The sequence below is a fragment of the Rhinopithecus bieti genome, unplaced genomic scaffold (assembly GCF_001698545.2).
Source record: "Rhinopithecus bieti isolate Rb0 unplaced genomic scaffold, ASM169854v2 scaffold_2272, whole genome shotgun sequence".
NCBI classification, from domain to species: domain Eukaryota; kingdom Metazoa; phylum Chordata; class Mammalia; order Primates; family Cercopithecidae; genus Rhinopithecus; species Rhinopithecus bieti.
In genome coordinates, this window is record NW_016804163.1 from 4,912,144 (window position 1) to 4,931,928 (window position 19,785).

General features: G+C 37.9%; 1 protein-coding gene across 1 annotated transcript in view; it reads right to left on the reverse strand.

The window, feature by feature from the left end:
• CDH7 (cadherin 7) overlaps positions 1 to 19,785 on the reverse strand; it is a 136,742-nt gene that overhangs the window by 79,685 nt on the left and 37,272 nt on the right. The window contains exon 3 of the mRNA XM_017867089.1: positions 590 to 884. Within this exon, the coding sequence (XP_017722578.1) occupies positions 590 to 884 (295 nt within the window). The remainder of the gene's footprint in view (positions 1 to 589; positions 885 to 19,785) is intronic.

Below are 19,785 nucleotides of genomic sequence, written 5' to 3' on the forward strand. Positions count from 1 at the left end.
TAATCAGTGGTGGCATGTGGATGGCCATTTGTAGGTTCAATCATACTCATTACAATTAAATAGATCAGCCAATCCAAATATTAGCCTGGCTAGCCATCAACGTCCTTCTTGATACACTGGCCATAGAGAGATGTTTAGAACAATGAATCAATATCTTAATAGCATGGAAAGAAAAGTAAAAGATCATCACTGGCCTGTGTCTGGAAGAATTCTGTTTGTTAACTTCTGAGGCATCACTGTAATCATTTAAAAATATAAATAAATATCAAGTTGAAAAAATGTAAGATTAAAGTAATTTCCTGAAAACATTGAAATAGCTGTATAAAAACAATTTCCTAATTTTCCATACAAACAAATTAATAAGTTAAGTTAATGGATACTGGCCACCAACATGTCTCAAATGTTTCCCTCACCCTAATTGACAATTGCTCTGCACATACTAATATATATACACATATATTATGTATATATATACACATACTAATATAATATATATATATATATATTCAGTACTTAAGGATGATTTAATTTTAAATAAAAAACTCCCCAAATCAGCCACAGGCTACAAAGCAGATTGTTCTTTACTTACCCACAGGAGACATTTCTGGAACCCCTGCCGTGTATGGGCCATCCAAAAATTTGGGTTCATTGTCGTTGATATCCTGAATTTTGATGACAAACTCCGACTCGGGCTCCACGGGTTTGTTGGTGAGCCTGTCCAGAGCTTGAGCTCGGAGCGTGTAGTAGGCCTGCTCCTCACGATCCAGTCTCTTGGTGGCATGAATATCCCCAGTGTTCTCATCAATAATGAAAATGGAACTTGCCCCTTCGCCTGACAAGATGTATTTGATGGAACCATCTCCTTTATCAACATCAGAGTGAAGCTGGTGAAAAATTCATGTGAGATGAGATTAACTTACAAGAGAGTCAGCGATACGGAGATATGTAAAAATAATTCTTATGTCAGGTAGGAGTACAGGAAATTTTATTGTTCTTGGAAAGATAAGCTGAACGCTTATTGTGCACAGCAGAAAGGCTATGAGAATGTGTCAGCTTGTACTTGTGAGCAAGACAATTTCATTTCTTCCTGTAAACAGTCACATTTCCAAAGGTATTTTATATCAGTCCCAAAGTTGGGAACTGATTGTACTGTTATTTTTTATTTGATCTGTCCTTGCCAGTTTTAGCTATCTTCTTTGAACACAGCAGGCATTCAGTAAACATGTATAATTGGTTGATTTGATCTACTCCAAGCAAAGAAACTTTCTATAGTACATTTGTAAATCTAGTTCCAACATACCATTTAATATGCTTAGAAACCCTCATATTATTTAAGGGTGCCCTTCTCTCCCTCCTTCCTGCCCTGTCCCCACTCACACTCCTTTCTGTGATTAATGAGTATGGCTGGATGTCCAGTCTCTAAATCTGTCTCCAAATCCTGTTCTGTATTTTAAAAATTAGAGCTGAAAAAAATAACACAGCTCTCTCAAGTAGGAATTTTAAATCAATACACGCATGAGACTTCAGCTAAACCCTTTCTTGAAATACCAAGAACTGCATTCGACTTGCATGATTAAGCACAGCATCAGCAGCACAGCAGTCCCTCCTGATTTGCGTTTCACATCTGGAGCTGTCCCTGCTGTATGTCAGAACATTATGCTGAACAGAGGAACCTCAGGAAACTCAGACGTAATTACACATTTCCCTGAACTTCATAACCTGAGAAACGCACTACTCAATCCGTCATTTCAACAATCTTTCACCCCCTATAACTGCCATCATTCTGGGCTTTGGTTAATATGAATGTAAAACCCAATTTACCAAATAATAAAGCTTTTCACTGCCCTTCAGAACTACGTTTGCATTTTTTAAAAGACAAGGTGCTAAAGAAATATAAAATATGAAAAAAAAAACCACCAAGGAAAGTATGGACAGTACATTTTCATCCTTCCCTGGCAGCTGTTGAGGACATAGCTTTTTGTACCTTGAATTTCTGTAAATGATTGTTTTACTGCACTGTAACAGCTGTGTTTATCCTCTGCTTCCAAGTACTTGAATACCTGATTTATCTTTTGGTTTCGATGGGACTAAATAATACAAAAAGTAAATTTCTGGCACGAGTTATAATTTAATATTTTTCATTGTGAATTACCTAGTGGATCCTAAGCCACACGTTTATTCAGTGTATGGAAAAGGTGTGTTCTTCAACTACTGTGAATTATTTAACTTTCTTAAGTCATTTTTAGGGTTATGATTATATATGTAACTCCCTCTAATTTATAATACAAAGGGTGAAATATGAGAATTATTATAGTTTTAATTATTAAGAACTTCCTAGATGTCAGTCACTATGCTTAACATTCTTTTTTTTTTTTTTTTTTTTTTAACAAAACAATACTTTTATTTTAGGTTTGGAGGTACATGTGAAGGTTTGTTACATGGGTAAAACATTATTTACATAGTAACTCATTCAATATTCACATTTTCCCTTAATCCTACTAACAAATGAGGAAACTGAGGTAGAGAAAGGCTAAGAACCTTGCCTGAAGTGGCCCAGCCAACTCTCTGGCAGACCCAGGATTATGAAAACTGGCAGGCTGGTCTAAAGCCCACATCCCCACTCCCTATAATGAGATCCAGCCTCCAGGATAGGGACTGTTGTGCTGTGTGCTAGGGTCTTCAAGAGTTGATGCAAAGGGGAATGTGAGGAAAGAAGGGAATATGCAACCAACCCCACCTGATCACCCCCCAAATCTTCAAGAAGCTCAGTGCTTCGAGTGGTTTCCATCTGTACATTTTATGACTTACCAGCAGGGTCTCTTCTTGCCATTACATAACAATAAACTCCACCACACTCAGTAGCACATAGCAAAAAACTTGACTCCTAAGACAAATGCAGATGATGGATGAAAATAAGTTGTTTTTAAAACAAGCTTCCAGTCCCTGGGCCGCTTAAATGTTCAATGCTGCTCTCCTAATGCTCCCTCACCCTCATCTGTGCTCCTATGGGGCGGCAGCTGGTAGCAACTTATCTACACGTTACTGCTGACAGTGGCGTGCAATGTTAGAAGAACATCCAGAAGACCACAAGAAATATCAATTATACATGAGTCATGTCTTTAATCAAAGCTTTTTTACACTGAAATCACATGAACGATTTTCATTCACAGAACAAACCCTTATGATTCATTTACCTAATTCCTACCAGCTGATCACTGTTTTCGTGGCATGGCGCTACAAAGTCCAGGTGGTATTCCAAGTATGAGAAACAAATCAAATTTATTTTCAAGAAAAATCACAAAGTAAGTCCTGACTGTGAACTTCAACCAGAGCTCTGACGCTGCATTTTATTAAACATTATGGGGTTGTCAGTTGTTCTCCATTACTGACAGCATCAGAACTTAAAAGTTTCATACTGCTTGATTCTCCAATCATTCAACAATCAAATTCTTCCTCTTCTACTACCTACCCATGCCCCACCCATGCCCCACCACCCCCAGCCCTGCACACATCCTGTTTCAAGAGCCCTAAACTTTACTATTCTTCCCATCGCTGACAATTTTCTCCCAGCTGGTACCATCACTAGGCTTCTAACCACTGCCAAAATTCACAAGCAGAAAATTGCTTGGAGCCTATATTCAGTGTCTTTGCTATGTTACTGTAAGCATCTGTGGTTAAAAGTGACCAACTTTGAATTGTTAAAATGGGTACATAATTATCTGAGGCACTCAGACATTTAATCTGTGAGACTTTGTGCATTTTACTAATCTTAATAGGTGGAGTGAAATCCACACTCTTAGTAAAATCTCCTCTCTCCTTGATGAAAAAGAATGCTCAGCAAAGAAGAGAAATGTTCTCAAGTGTAGAAATAGCAAATCACGTTCTTAAGTTGACAAGTGTCTACATAGGCACGTGCACACTCACGGACACACACACATGCATGGACACATGCATGGACACCTTTGAGAATAACTATAACAACCCGAACAGAAAAATGTTACTCTCAACTGTGAAAACCTTTGACCAAGAAAAAAACAAACTATGATCCTATAAAATGGTAAATAAGTACATAAGCAAAATAAACAGTGCAACCAAAGACAAGTATTTGTGCTCTATCTGGGGGCAGAACAGCCCGAATCACCTAAGTCTATTCTATTCACAAATACCCTTGCAAATGTGAACCTGAGATTAGCCTAAACAATAATAAAATAAAATTATAATAAGCAGACAAAATTTGCCTTTACTCTCTGGGTTCCTAAATCATTTTCAAAGTATTTGTTTCGACTTCAAAGTAACTATTTACAGATTTTTTTTTCAAATGAGCACAAAAAGTGAGAGGCATAGGACCTTAGTTGAATGTAGCTCATGATAAGGCAAAAGATAAGCTGAGGAGGAGGTACAATTATGTAAATCCTGTGTCATTATGTCAGCATTATGTATTAATATGTGAGAAATATCAGACTCTCATAAACTACATAGATCATGAATGCAAATCACATTTTACATGTACCCTAAAATATATCCGTGAATAATCCATTAATGTTCCATCAGGCCCTACTTGATAGAGCACCCCCGACCACGAGTCTATTGTATCCGAGCCCTTTTTCATTCATTCTGAACTATAATCCTAGTTCAGAATCATCAAACCTTTCACTTGGGCTATTGCAAACCACCTCAATTATTTTTTAATTTAATAAGTCACATTGTCTAGGCTGTCACAATCAAATTATTTCCTCTAAAACATACATTAAATTATATCACATCCCTCATTAAATATGGTTTTGTCCACAAGAGTATCTTTACTGATAAGTGCTGAAAGATAACACTGAGATATCATGATATATCATATTTGCACAACAATGTTAGCTCTGAAGGACTTTCATGATGGATCACCCCCTGGGTGTGGCCTGGAGCTTCCCGATGGTCCAGCCAATTGTGGCTGATTAATCCAGGAAGCATCTATTGCTATGTTTATGCTCATTTTAGAGCCTATGGAAAGTACATCTGTGCTGAGAATTCAACTCTTTTGAAGTTATTTCAAAGTGTATGGAACATTTACTGCGCTGACTCTTGATCCTCCTTCTTTGGCCTTTTCAGCATGCTCACCAAATATATTTAATTGCTTCCCACGGTCTATGGATTTAACCGAAAATTCTAGGCATGAGTCCCAATCTGATTCCATTCTATCTCCCTGGCCTTGTTTTTCCACCACATCTCACACTGTAGTCTATGGTCCAAGCGTGCTGGACTAGTTCTCACTGCCTGAGCATAGCAAGCATTTCCCATGCTTCCCCACACACCCACTCACAGACATCCAATTGAGCTCGATGCAAGTTCCCTTTTTCTGAAGTTTTACAACTGTCCTGTTTATTTCCCATAGTTTCTTATTTCAATTTCTATGATCGAATTCATTTAATTCTGCTTTATACTGAAAATCTAGTTATTTTTATATTCAACTTTAATTTATAAACTCCTTAAGAACTAAGTTCTTTTTATCACTATGTTCTACATCCTTAATAAAGTCTGTTGTATTAAATTTGGTAAATTTATAATCCACTTTGTAAAATAGCAGTATTTGTTTTATTTCAATTTCTGCCCTTTAAAGTTTTAATAGCTTTTTAAAGAAAAACAAAACAAAACAAAAAACATCCTGTATCTCTGGTTTGTTCTCCATAATCCTCTGAACCACTCAGATGGAGTTCAGATGCCTTGCTTTGTTGCTCATGGTAACACTTAGTGTATGATTTTGTACTTTCACCCTTACATGTTTTTGTTCCCCAGGAGACAGAGCCCTGGTAGAAACAGGCATCTTTCTTATTCCTGTTTCCTCAGCTGTTATATAGTAGTTCTCTCTCCCTTTTTTCTCTCTCTCTCATAAATACACAGATACACACACATGCACGTGTGTTAAGGGAGGGTTGAAACCTACTTGCATGTCCTTGGGTGCCAGAATATCCATTACCTTCATTAATGTTTTGTTTTGTTTTGTTTTGTTTTGTTTTGTTTTGTTTTGTTTTGTTTTTTTGAGACGTAGTCTCGCTCTGTCACCTAGGCTGGAGTGCAGTGGCCGGATCTCAGCTCACTGCAAGCTCCGCCTCCCAGGTTTATGCTATTCTCCTGCCTCAGCCTCCGTAGTAGCTGGGACTACAGGTGCCCGCCACTGGGCGGCTAGTTTTTTTGGTATTTTTTAGTAGAGACGGGGTTTCATCGTGTTAGCCAGAATGGTCTCGATCTCCTGACCTCGTGATCCGCCCCTCTCAGCCTCCCAAAGTGCTGGGATTACAGGCTTGAGCCACCGCGCCCGGCCCACCTTCATTAAATTCTTATCCACCTTATTTTTAAATTTAAGACTGTAGAGACCAAAACTAACAGAGCAACGCACTGATGTTCTGGTGATCTTTTTACACCTATATAACCAGATTACACATGATATGAACTACCCGGTCTACCACTTTCAATCCATCTGTTTAAATAAAAGTCTGAAAATGGAAAACATCCTCTATTTAGGAGATGAAGGTAAAAAAAAAAGTTAATTCAGTTTATTAATCAACTTTTCTTTCCTCTAGTACTTCTTAAATTCTGCTTCTTATTTGATCTTACTGATGATCTTGTCTTTACTACCTAAAGCTTAGCCCTGTAAAATGGAGACAAATATATTCACACTTGAACTTGCATAATTGTGACTAGTACTTGAGATGATACGGTGGACTAGGATTCATAAAGGTAAATTATTGTAATGTTAGAGCTGCACTTTTTGATATCTTTGCCTTTGAAAAAAATACGAAATTTTCATGCCACAGAAAGACCATCTACAAACATAAGGTGACATTTTATGAAAGAGATAATATGTATTGTGAAAGCTTTAACATTAATAAATGAAACCAGAAACTAAAGCCTCTGTGATGCTCACTGACTTATTTACAATAAGGATGACAATAATTGCAGTTTTGTATTAAATGTTTCCTTATATTGAACGTTGGAATAAGAAAAAATACATTGTAATATAAGTAACACACATACTGGTGCCATTGCATTTGTGTCAAAAAAAATGAAGTAATGCTAGCAAAGTAAAAAATGTGTTTTTCAGAGCAGCAAGTTAATCAATCTGAGAGTGATTTGTATTAAATATTAATAAATATTAAAAGTAAATTTTACCACTAATTTACTTATTATAGATTCCTGATTTTTAAAATTTAAAAGTGTATTCCAGATTATTAGAACTCATGCAGGGTAAGTCTATTAAAATTTTACAAGTTTACAATTATAAGTATAGAAAGTAGATTTAAACAATGATTGGCAGAAGTATAATTGCCTGAATATACAAATTGCCTGATAAACAAATTTTCTTTTCTCATAATGTCTTTTAATAAGTATTTTCCACATACCACTGGATATGTTGCAATTATCAAGCTGTTGAAGAAATGTTATAGATGAAAACAAATGTATGAGTCATTTCTTTCTGGTTGAAGTATTCCCAATTTATAATTATTACTGTAATTCAAGGTAATGGAACACAATTTACTTGTAAAGCATCTCTAATGAAGACAGTGGTTTAAGAAGTAAAGATATTGTTTTACAAACAGGAATAAAGGAAAGAAATATAACTCAGGAAGTACATAGGTATTGGTAATATTGCTGAAAAATTCATTTCTTTTATTGAGTAATAAATAAAAAGAAAAAAATACTACTCATATTGTTTTTATTCTCAGGAAAATTTCACAGTAAGTCACTTGTGACAAACAGCCATTCTAGGGGGTCACAGTCCATTTTCTTAGAAGCAGAATGACCCAATTGGAAGGTCAATGCAAAGAAGCCCCAGGTATGGCTACTGAATCTCCATTCTGCTCCATATTGTGTTGTCTTGATGGTGCTCGAGTCCCAGTTTATGCATCTGTTATAGATCCATATCTGTAAATGGACAATTGGCTTTGAATGTTGGAGTGAAGATAAAATAAAAAGATGCATTTGGAAGAAATTTTGTAAAATTAAATTTTCGATCCATATTAACACATTTCCATATAGTGGTGTAATATACTTATCTGCATTCCTTAGGGAAAACAGTCCTGCTTTGGAGTGAAAAGGTCATAGATCTGTGCCTACAACATGGTTACTTAAAGCTTCATGTTCACAGACACAGCTTTTTCATCAGGGACCAAGAGACAGCAACTCAAAAAAGCATTCTTTATTCCACACAGCTACACTCACTTCCCTAAAGAAAACCCCACTCATCCTATCTCTGATTGCTGTCTCCAGGCCAGAACCACGACTCTCACACAACTTACGAAATCCGCCTACAGTCGAATTCTTAATGACCAGAATTGAAGCTGCGGCTTCATCCTCGCTTAGTGTAACTGTGAATGCTTCATGTGCTCTACTTGAGGGCTCGCCGGATAGGACAGTACCTTGTTCTCTTAGTTGTAAACTCCATGAAATAGGCCAGAAGCACTTAAAAGCAACCCCTGGAGAGGCTAAGCTTTTTATCAAAAGAATAACTTTTAATTTTACTTTTTAAAATGAGACCGGTTGAGCAGGAAATGTATATAACCAAGGCAAAAGCAACACCACTCAAAGTGAGGTATCTGTTTTTTGGAATTAAGATAAAAACAGAATTTGAGATGAATGGCTTAGCAACTGTTATAGTAAGCTCACCAAGTAATTTCATGTCTGTTGAACCCAAATACAATGATAAAAATAATGGGAATTGACTTTATTTATCTAAGAAATTTATTTTTATTGCATTTTACAAAACTAGCATCAAGTGACAATAGTATAATGTGTTCTTAAAAAAACAAATGTGTGCACAAAAACACAACCGACAACAAAACACACCTTGGCCTTTCATCACAGATCCATTGAGAAGCACTGGGCCCATGAAGAAAACTCTACATGAAAACTGTTTTCAATGCTTCTAGGCAAAAATCCATCTAACACTTCTTCCCTGTCATAACATTAGAGATGACTGGAAGATACCATGATGAAGGCAGAGAGCAATCTGAGAGCTCATCTTTAAGACTTGCACAAATGTTTTGTACCCGGCATTTTGGAGAAGGTATGCACATACATGTTGCAGACGCCAATAGCATAAGGTGTTCGCAAAATGTTTCTCGGAGTTGTCTGCACTACAGTGCTTTGTCCATTAGAAAATATCAACAATAACAGCTAAAGCAATGGAAATAAAATTTTAGAGTCTCCATTTGGTTGCAGGGAGAATATGTCAACCCTTGTATAATCTAAAGAGAGCATTTTCTAAAGCATCTTTTCAATTCTAATATAAGAAAAATATTTGTTCAATGGAAGCCAATGCCTGGCAAAGATATGGACAAACACAGAATGTCAGAGATAACGCAGAACAAGGAGGGTAAACTGAAAAGGAGCTAGGTAAGAGGAGGACAGATGGTGACTTAGCCACAACTCTTTTTTCTTTTATATTTTGTGGGGGGGATGGACTCTTGCTCTATCGCTCAGGCTGGAGTGCAGTGGTGCAATCTTGGCTCACTGCAAGCTCTGCCTCCCGGGGGTGAGCAGAACACTGAAGACCAAGAATCAAAGGATCAGAGTGGGATTGTCCTTCCTACCTCACTCCTATGGACTCACTGGGTGTGGATGTGTGCTTCTCATTCCTACAGCAGGGTGACTCTACCAGGTTCACAAGGTATGTCTGTCCCATTCCCTTGGGACTCCTGGCACCAAGGGACCAGCAGACTAGGACAAGTGTCACAATCCTGGTAGGTGTAACCTATCTTGATCATCAGGAGGAGGTGGGCTTCTGTTACCTAATGGGGGCTTCTGTTAGTATCTGGGCACTAGAGTGTCTCTTGATGTTCTCTTGTCCAACTTAATGGCAAATGGACAAGTGAAAGAGCCTGTCCAAGGGGGAGTTGGAGATGAGAGGGATGTGATGAGTACCATTTGCAACCTGGAGATTCTTAATCTTCTTGTGAATTCTAGCAGGAAAGAGGGCCTAACATATTTCTGCAGAACTGTTTCCTGAACTTACTACATGAAGCAAGTAGATATGAGTGGTGCAAGGAGCTGACTCTAGGGCATGTCATAAAAGCCTCCCAGATCCCCTCCCTGCTTCACCAAATGAAACACTGGTGTGCTGGTGGCCAACACATCTCAGCTAAGTCCTTTCCAAAAGTCGTCCTCAGTTGAAGAGAGCCACCTTGACCAAAGGTAACACATCTTTCTTAAGAACAGGCTACATCCAATGATGATTGGCTGCCGTGAGCCTTTAAAGCTCCTTCTCCCCTCAACTCAGGACAACTATGAAGACCCTTCCCTACTCCTGAACTCTCCATAAGGTCAGCCAAGTCCTAGGCTGCTTTGTTCAACAACTTTTACTGCCCAATCCTATTTCCTTCTTTTCTCCCTCATAAGTGTTTATTGCAAGAATGCACTCCAATAAATTCCTTACGGGCAAATCCACCCTGGTCCAGGTCTGTTTCCTATGCAACCTTACCTGCAGCATGCACACACATTACCAACTCAGTAACTAATTAATCACAGAGCTTGGCTCCTTGGTACTCATGCATACCATGCTCTCTCCTTCAGAGGCACAGGTGATAGAGGGGAACATTTATGTCATTTGTTGAGAGATGTGTACTTGTTGATAAGAAGCAGCAGCCACTGAAGTAGAGGCTGTCAAATGGTAAAATTTGTAAAAGTTGTAGCCCCAGGCAGTGAGTCACTCATTTCTTTCAGTAGATATCTGACATAATCTTATTTTTGCATGCTCTCAAATGCTTTGATTTATGGAAACTTCATACTGTGAATGCACCAATCCCAAGAGCATGAAGGATTTATTCTGGTGTTTTTTATTTGAGAAGAGAAAGAAGCAAAATCGCTTTAGCTCTGGGAAGCCAGCAACCCAGTTTGCATGCCTTCCTCCTCAGTTCTCTATGTCAAGGGTTGAGTATCTTATGCTCACTCAAGTGCTGTGATGCTCAGACCACACTACTGAATAATTCAATCAGAATATCCATCCATAGTCCCAGGCTTTTTTATTTGTAAAAGCTTCCTGGGTCAAACTAGTACATACCCAAGGTAAGAGCCACTGGCCTAAAAAGAAGAGAGAAATACAGAGGAAGTTTGAGGACAATGTTCTTCCATTGTACTATCATTTTGAAAGACAGAGGAGAAATAGGGTTATTAGCTAGTTATAAAAGAGGGAAAATAAGCATGTCTGCAGAACGTTTGAAACAATTTGCTGAGAAGGTACAAATGTTTAAAACCTTACCTCAAAAAGTCTCTGGCATAATTTCAATTTCAAAACACTAAAGCTTCCTAAATGAAAAACAAACCTAGTTCACATAACAAGACCCTCCATGGAATATGTAATTGTCTCTTCTAAAATAGAGCTGATATAAAGAATAATAAGACTATACTCTAGCCCAGGTGACCTAAGGAGGCCTGAGAGAGGTTTTCTTCTCTAAGCAAAATATTATTTAGAAATACATGAGGAAAACAAAGTCTCCTCTGAGCTCTCTCAGGGACTCATCTCTGCAACCAGAGAAACTTCCATCCTCTGCTTTCCTGCACACTAACAATCTTGACTGCAGTTGTTAATGCCCTAAGGATAAACATTTTCATAAAGAAATGTAATCAAATTGGCAGAAATCAATAGGAAGAAAAAGGGAAAAAAAGAGAGTGACGTGGAAGAAACAAGCAATGACCATAATAAAGTCAATAATTAGGTTGATGTGAGAATACGACATTCTCAAATAGCCATTGATATTATCCCATGGACTCTGGAAAGGCATATTGGTTTTCCAAGGAGAGATTGGCCACGATTTTGTTGTTGTTGTTGTTGTTGTTGTTGTTGTTGTTGTTGTCTTTGCATATTAGCTGCTCTGGTGTTAACAGGAGGCCACCACTAACACTGCCTGGAGAGAGTCGACCACATCACGGAACTGACGAACAGGCAAAGGAGAATCAATAACACTATTGCTTGAGGAAGACGCTTTCTGCAAAATTCTGTTTAGCGTTTCAGCTGTTTAATTTCTGTTTAGATTTTTAAACTGTAATAGGTGTCCTATTTTCTTAACGGCTACATTTATTTCACAGTTTGACTCTTCACTCCTTCTGCCCAAATGAGTATCAAATACAGAAGTATATTCAGTTATTTATTAATCCACAGAACTGGGATTCAAGATGAATCAAACAACCTCTTCAGCAACATAATTAGAACTGCTCGAGCGAGTCAGCATGATATTAAAACTGCTTCAAGCCTGTGTTATGTGTTAACATGCATGAGAGCCATGGGATTTGGGGTCTCATGCCCTTGTGTTGCTCTGATGTTGGGCAACCTGCAGCCATCATTACTTTCTCTGGTCTTTACTTTGTTCATCTACAAAACAGATTGAACCAAGGGGTCTTAAAGATCTCTTCTATTCCCCAAACTCTGTACATCTCATCTAAATAAATGTGAGTAAACTACAATAATTAACTCAGTCAATAAATATGTAGTAGCTACCTAATGAATATTGTACATCCCAGGAACTGCACAAGGCATGGGGGACTAAGTTCTGCATGTGTAATGTTATCTTATTTTAAAACAATTTATAACGTGACACATAGGAATTGTGTAGTTATGCCACCTTGGGAAAGTCAGGAATGTTTTCAAAACATTCATGTTCAGACTATTGTATCCAAAAAAAATTCTTCTATAATATCAAAATGTCTATTTAGTTATGGCTTTTGCAAAAAAAGGACATTAGGTCATTTATTTCCGGATGCTTGGGAGTGACGATCTTTGTTTTCTTCCTTTTTTTTCTTTTTTTTGAGACAGAGTCTCGCTCTGTCGCCCAGGCTGGAGTGCGGTGCCGCCATCTCAGCTCACTGCAAGCTCCGCCTCCCGGGTTCCCGCCATTCTTCTGCCTCAGCCTCCCGAGTAGCTGGGACTACAGGCGCCGCCACCACGCCCGGCTAGTTTTCTCTATTTTAGTAGAGACGGGGTTTCACTGTGTTAGCCAGGATGGTCTCGATCACCTAACCTCGTGATCTGCCTGCCTCAGCCTCCCAAAGTGCTGGGATTACAGGAGTGAGCCACCGTGCCTGGCCAATGATCTGTGTTTTCTTGTGTATATCAGCTTGGAATTTGGTTAAGATAATTCAACAGAAGAAAGTAAATTTTGATTTAAAAATCTATGTCCCGAGGCAGGTGGATCACGTGGTCAGGAGATCAAGACCATCCTGGCTAACACAGTGAAACCCCGTCTCTACTAAAAATACAAAAAAATTAGCTGGGCGTGGTGGCGGCGCCTGTAGTCCCAGCTACTCGGGAGGCTGAGGCAGAAGAATGGCGGAAACCCGGGAGGCGGAGCTTGCAGTGAGCCGAGATGGCGCCACTGCACTCCAGCCTGGGCGACAGAGTAAGACTCTATCTCAAAAAAAAAAAAAAAAAAAAAAAAAACTATGTCAAGAATATACACAAAATATATTTAAAGGATATTGTACTAGTCCATTCTCACACTGCCATGAAGAAATACCTGAGACTGGGTAATTTATTAAAAAACAAAGTTTTAATTGACTCACAGTTCTGCATGGCTGGTGAGGCTTCAGGAAACTTACAATCATGGCAGAAGGCACCTCTTCACAGGGCGGCAGGAGAGAGAATGAGGGTGGAGCGAAGAGAAGTGTCTTTTATTAAACTCAGATCTTGTGAGAACTCACTATCATGAGAACAGTATGGGGGAACTGCCCCCCATGATTCAATTACCTCCCACTGGGTCCCTCCCACGACATGAGGGGATTATGAGATTACAATTCAAGATGAGATTTGGGTGGGGACACAAAGCCAAACCATTTCAAGTATGTCAATATAATATGTTACCTGAACATGCAATTTTCAGGACAAGTGCATTTATTTGAAAGGACATATTATGAATGGTACTTACTTATAATTTATCTAATATCATGTACAAATCCAATTGGTATCACTTACAAATACACACACTAAGAATGTTCATTTGCTCATTTCTCTGAGATTTACAATGTTATACCTTTTCTCATCCTGTCACATAATAGATACATAGTTTACACGTATTATTCTATTTCAATTTTAACTACTCAAAACTCCTTGCAGCAGTACTGGGATGATAATGATTTCCTGGTAGAAACCTGCTTCTGAGGGATATTATTATAGCAAAATATTTCTGGAGGGCGTAATTTCGGATGCGTGTTTCCTCCCCTATTATCAATGTTGCTTTCATTAACTAAAACATCCTTTGCTGTGGGGGAAAAAAGTACCAACTAAATCATCTTTCTTTTACATTGCTTATAATTATTAAAAACATATCCTACAACTGAATGGACAAGTGTCAAATATAAAAAAATTAGTAATCGCTGTTATGAGTTGACTCTGAACTTCAGTACTATGTGAAATGGGAACATTTTAGCAATGATGAAATTATGATGGAAAGTTTCCTGGCACACTTGATCCATTCTAATTTAAAATCTCATCACTACTATTTCTCTATTCCTTATACTACTTTACTTCATATTTGCAACCCTGAATTTTATTCACTCCACTTCACAAATTGTTTTATAGCTCTTTTATTCAAATAATTAACAGCTAATATTTATTGAGCATAATTATGTGTTAGACACTGTGGTAAAGGGCTCTTTGATTCTTCTGACAAACTTTTGTGGTAAGCATTATTGTACTAATTTTATACATGAGAAAACTATGATTAAGAGGATTCAGGCTTTTGTCCAAGTTTACGCAATAATTTCACAGACTTGAATGCAGGTGTCTCCAACAACGAAGTCTGTATTCTCACCCACCACACTACCCTGAGTGTGGCCATTTCCACTCCCACCCATCTCCTCTCAGAAGACATGACTTAGAAAAGCTTGGATTCTTACATTTCTCTACATGAAAAATCCAATCATTATTAAGGCAAACACGTGAACTTGAAACAACTAAATTTTTGGGTTTTTTTCTGACCCCTCCTTGTCCCTTGCTCCCAACCCCCAATTGGTTGTCAGTTCACAATGTTCCATCTCCATAGCTCAATAACCTCCTTTTTCTCTGTCTCCATTCCACCCATTACTGCCCTGAATCAGGATGGTTTTATTTCTCACACAGATTAACAGCTTAGCAATTTATACTTTGTGTAGTAAAAAAGACTTGTAGATGTTTAAAGGGTCACCTACTCTTCAACATCTGTAATCCATAGTATTATGTGATTGTCAAGTGCATCTTATTAAAACACATCGCTATTCTTCTCTAGATCGAAATCATCGATAGTTCCCTACAACTTTCCATATTAAAGATCAGCTTAGTATTCAAAACGTTCAATGGTGTGGTGTCATTGACTGTAACGTACACCATAATCTTACATACTACCACCAAATAAAAAAAGTGAGTATTATCACTTTAAAATGTTATGTGTCATAACAAGCATCCTGATTTTGGAAGGTAAAATGTGGAAAAAGATGCATTTTATAATTGATAGTATGTGCTATTTTTGATTCTTTTCTCCTACTTCCTACTTCTAATTCCCTATTCTTCTGTATTCCCCCTTCTGCCCTGGAAATGCACCAGGCTTTACAAAGCAACAATATATCACCCACAGCTTTCCTATAATCAAATGCATCAAATTCTATAGCAAAATTATTCATATTTTGCACTTTTCTAAAATAAAATCAAGAAAACCAAATCAAAGTGTAAGGAGCACATGAAGTCATGAATATTATGTGTTGTTCAAAGAAACATGATGACAACAGCTTCAATCAATGCCAGCATTTTGTTTATTACTGCTACTGGATGTGTTTTCTTCACATCTAAGATTATCTTACTTTTATTTTCTTTACAAAATCAAGTCTCCTTTGCAATCACACTGAATGACAGGATACTTCGGTGATTAGTACAGTGTGATGAGATGTTCTAGGCAACTTATAATCACCACCATTAACAATAAATCTTACCTAATTTTTGAGATCCGATCTACAGACATAGCTGTGATAATATTGTTTTACAGGCTTTTAATGCAGAGAGAAATATTTCTGTTGTGTAATAAAATAGAAATAAATGTATCTGCTAGAATTTCTCTCTCTCTCTCTCTCTCTCTCTCTCTCTCTCTCTCTCTCTCTCTCTTTTTGAGACTGGGTGTCGTTGTCACCTGGCTGGAGTACAGTGGCACTACAAGACTCCACCTCTCAGACTCAAGCAATCCTCCCACCACAGTCTGTGGAGAAGCTGAGATGACACATATATGATACCACATCGAGCTAATTTTCATATTTTTTAGTATTTTTGTAGAGACAGGGTTTCGCCCCAGGCTGGTCTCAAATTCTTGAGCTCAAGTGGTCTGCCCACCTCAGCCTCCCAAAGTGCTGAGATTACAGGTGTGAGCCTCTGCACCTGGCCTCAGAATTTTTTTTAGATTTATTTAGAAAAAATGTTTCATAAACTTTATGTGGTGGAGAGTGAGAAACTCACCCACTGCACACTAATGCTCAAGTTGTAAGAGATAATTACTAAATCTCCCAATACAGCTAAAGAGGAGCGAGATAAACCAGTAGCTGATGCTCCACAGAGTACAGCATCAAGGAAAATACATTAAACCCTCCAAGGCAGGGTCTCAGAGGTGGGACAGCCAAGGGCAGAATACCAGATGAGGATTTGTTAAGAGGGATGCTGTACTGCACTCCCCACTGCCTCCCTTATCTTTAATAATGATTTTTAAAAGGTTACAAAATGCTTGATGTAATTGGTTTTTTTATGGAAATTGGCAAAGAGCTGAGTTTTCATGCAGGCCAAACAGAATTAGCCTGCATGAATAAGAAGGCTTCTGGAGACTGGGTAACAATGGATAGAGTGAAGAGTGTTTTGATTTTTTTTTTTTTTGCTTCTCTAGAGGGCACAGTGCTGCAACATTAGAATGCAACTCTGTGGCCATATAAAGAAAAAGCAAAACAGCTGAAAACCTACTATTCCAGAATCCAGCATTGTCCACACACACATTACCTTCGAAGGAAGATGCATAGATTGTCCTATCTGCATTGTCCTTTCTTAAATTATAAGGTGAAAACACTGTAAGGTAAAATGGCTAACACGCAGCCATAGGGTGGAATATTGCCTGCTGCCTCACCTACAAGCTTCTCTGAGGGAAATGACACGGGGCCTTTTCAAGGTTTAGTTGTTTGATTCTTTACACTTATACTCAACAGACATTGACCTCGTTTTGAGCCCTACGGGGCTTATTAATTCACTCTTCCCGAGTACAGAAATCAGAAAACCCTCCTTTTTCCTTTTCTTCTTCTCTTTCCCAAATTCTCTAAGATGTCTTCCCTATTTTGTCAGTCTTAAAAAAAAAAAAAAAAAAGACTGGCTGCAGCAGACATTCTGGGGTTCCATGGAGTACAGCTAGAACTTTAAGAGCCATTTTTAAATGCAGAGAATGTCAGCCTCAGGGGCACTTCAGAAAAATATCTAACATACCCCTATGTAATAAATAGTTAACGTAGTTTGCAAACCTTAATGTCTGGGTACAGTATAAACACATTAGCATACTAGGCAGAGAAAGTTTATTTAGTCAAAGGCCATTTAATTAAAAACCAGAGATAGCCATTTAAAATAAAGGCCACAGAGAAATAGATGAAAGATAAGGATGATTTGAGAACACACACAACCATTAGAGTAGAAGGAATTTAAACTAGACAAGTTGCATTTGTTTCCCCAATAATTCTGCCATATTCTAAAGAAATTATGAAACTAGGGACAGTGTTTACTGAACAGAATCCCAGAGTGAGCTTTACACGATTATATACATTATGTTATGTCACAAGGCTCCTATGAATTCCATAAGCCATTTTCTATATCTTTAAAGAACAGAAAATAAGTCTTGACATAAGCTGGCTACACTGTAACATTATTGGACTAGTTCATGCAGTGAGAATTCACAGCATCTGACATCGGATTAAACAGAGAATGGCTCAGAGTGGAATGGAGAGCATGGTCTGTGATCAAGTAGGTTTGACTCTACTGCTTATTAAACTTTCTCTCAGCTTAACTTTCCCATATGTACAAATGAACTAGTGAGAACAATGTCTCCTCTACCTCATTTTTTTAAGACTCCAGTGAAATAATGTAAAAGAGCATAGCTTACAAACCACATAATATTAAATAAAGGGAATTATGTTAGTGCTACTGGATCAAGAACACCGCATAGAAAGACCAGGGTTTCAAATCAAACTGTGTTACTAATTTGTATGTATAAACATATGCAAAGAGCTGGCCTATTAAATGTGTAACATTGTAATATACACAAACATGCACACATACATAAACACACATACATGTATTCTCAGATGTTTCACGTTTCAAATGAAGATGATAATCAGAGACTAAAAGACAGGGGTGTTATTTCTCATATTCAGATTAAATCATTCTTCAAATATTTTATACATGTAAAGGAAGGTTGCCTCATAAGCAAGAATATTAATGAAATCTTTAAGTTAAACATTTTTTGTTTTTGAAAGCCTGTTTTGTAAGTAACTAGATTTTTTTTTTCTGTTCAAGGTGTCTAAATAACGTACTGTTACAAAAACAGCAATGGTTCATAGGTACTTCATACTTTAGTGGGTCTATTTTGAACTAATCAATTACCTTTTGTTTGTTTGTTTTGTTCTGAGACAGAGTTTCACTCTGTTGCCCAAGCTGGAGTGCAGTGATGCAATCTCGGCTTACTGCAACCTCTGCTTCCATGGTTCAAGTGATTCTCCTGCCTCAGTCTCCTGAGTTGCTGGGATTACAGGCGTGCACTACCACATCAGGCTAATTTTGTATTTTTAGTAGAGGTAGGATTTCATAATGTTGGCCAGGCTGGTCTTGGACTCCTGACCTCAAGTGATCCTCCCGCCTTGGCCTCCCAAATTGCTGGGATAGCAGGCGATCAGTTACCTTTTATACATAGTCCGTAACAATGATTTTCCTATAAAGACTACTAAGACTACTTAATGTAGTATTTTTTAAAAAAAGTATTCCTGACTACTTGGGTGAACAGAAAAAGAGAATGAAGAGGAGAAAGAGAATATAAAAATCAGTGTATTACTCCCAATGCAATCTCTCCCCCCTCCCCCCTCCCCATAATAGGCCCTGGTGTGTGATGTTCCCCTTCCCGAGTCCAAGTGATCTCATTGTTCAGTTCCCACCTATGAGTGAGAACATGCGGTGTTTGGTTTTCTGTTCTTGCAACAGTTTGCTGAGAATGATGGTTTCCAGCTGCATCCATGTCCCTACAAAGGACACAAACTCATCCTTTTAATGGCTGCATAGTATTCCATGGTGTATATGTGCTACATTTTCTTAATCCAGTCTGTCACTGATGGACATTTGGGTTGATTCCAAGTCTTTGCTATTGTGAATAGTGCCGCAATGAACATACGTGTGCATGTGTCTTTATAGCAGCATGTTTTATAATCCTTTGGGTATATACCCAGTAATGGGATGGCTGGGTCATATGGTACTTCTATGTAACAAACCTGCACATTATGCACATGTACCCTAGAACTTAAAGTATAATAATAATTTTAAAAAAAATCAGTGTATTGTAGAGTACTTGTTCTTACCCTTCACTCTCAAGGGGCCCTGTTAATAATCAAGCTTACAGTCTATTCTTCTTTATTGAGAGGCATTAAATAATATATGCTTCACTATCAACCAGGTTCAATTATTTTTCCCATATACCTCTATATTTTGACTATTTCATGCATGCACACCTCCACATAGATATCCCTCAGGCAACTTTTTTTTTTTTTTTTTTTTTTTTTTTTTTT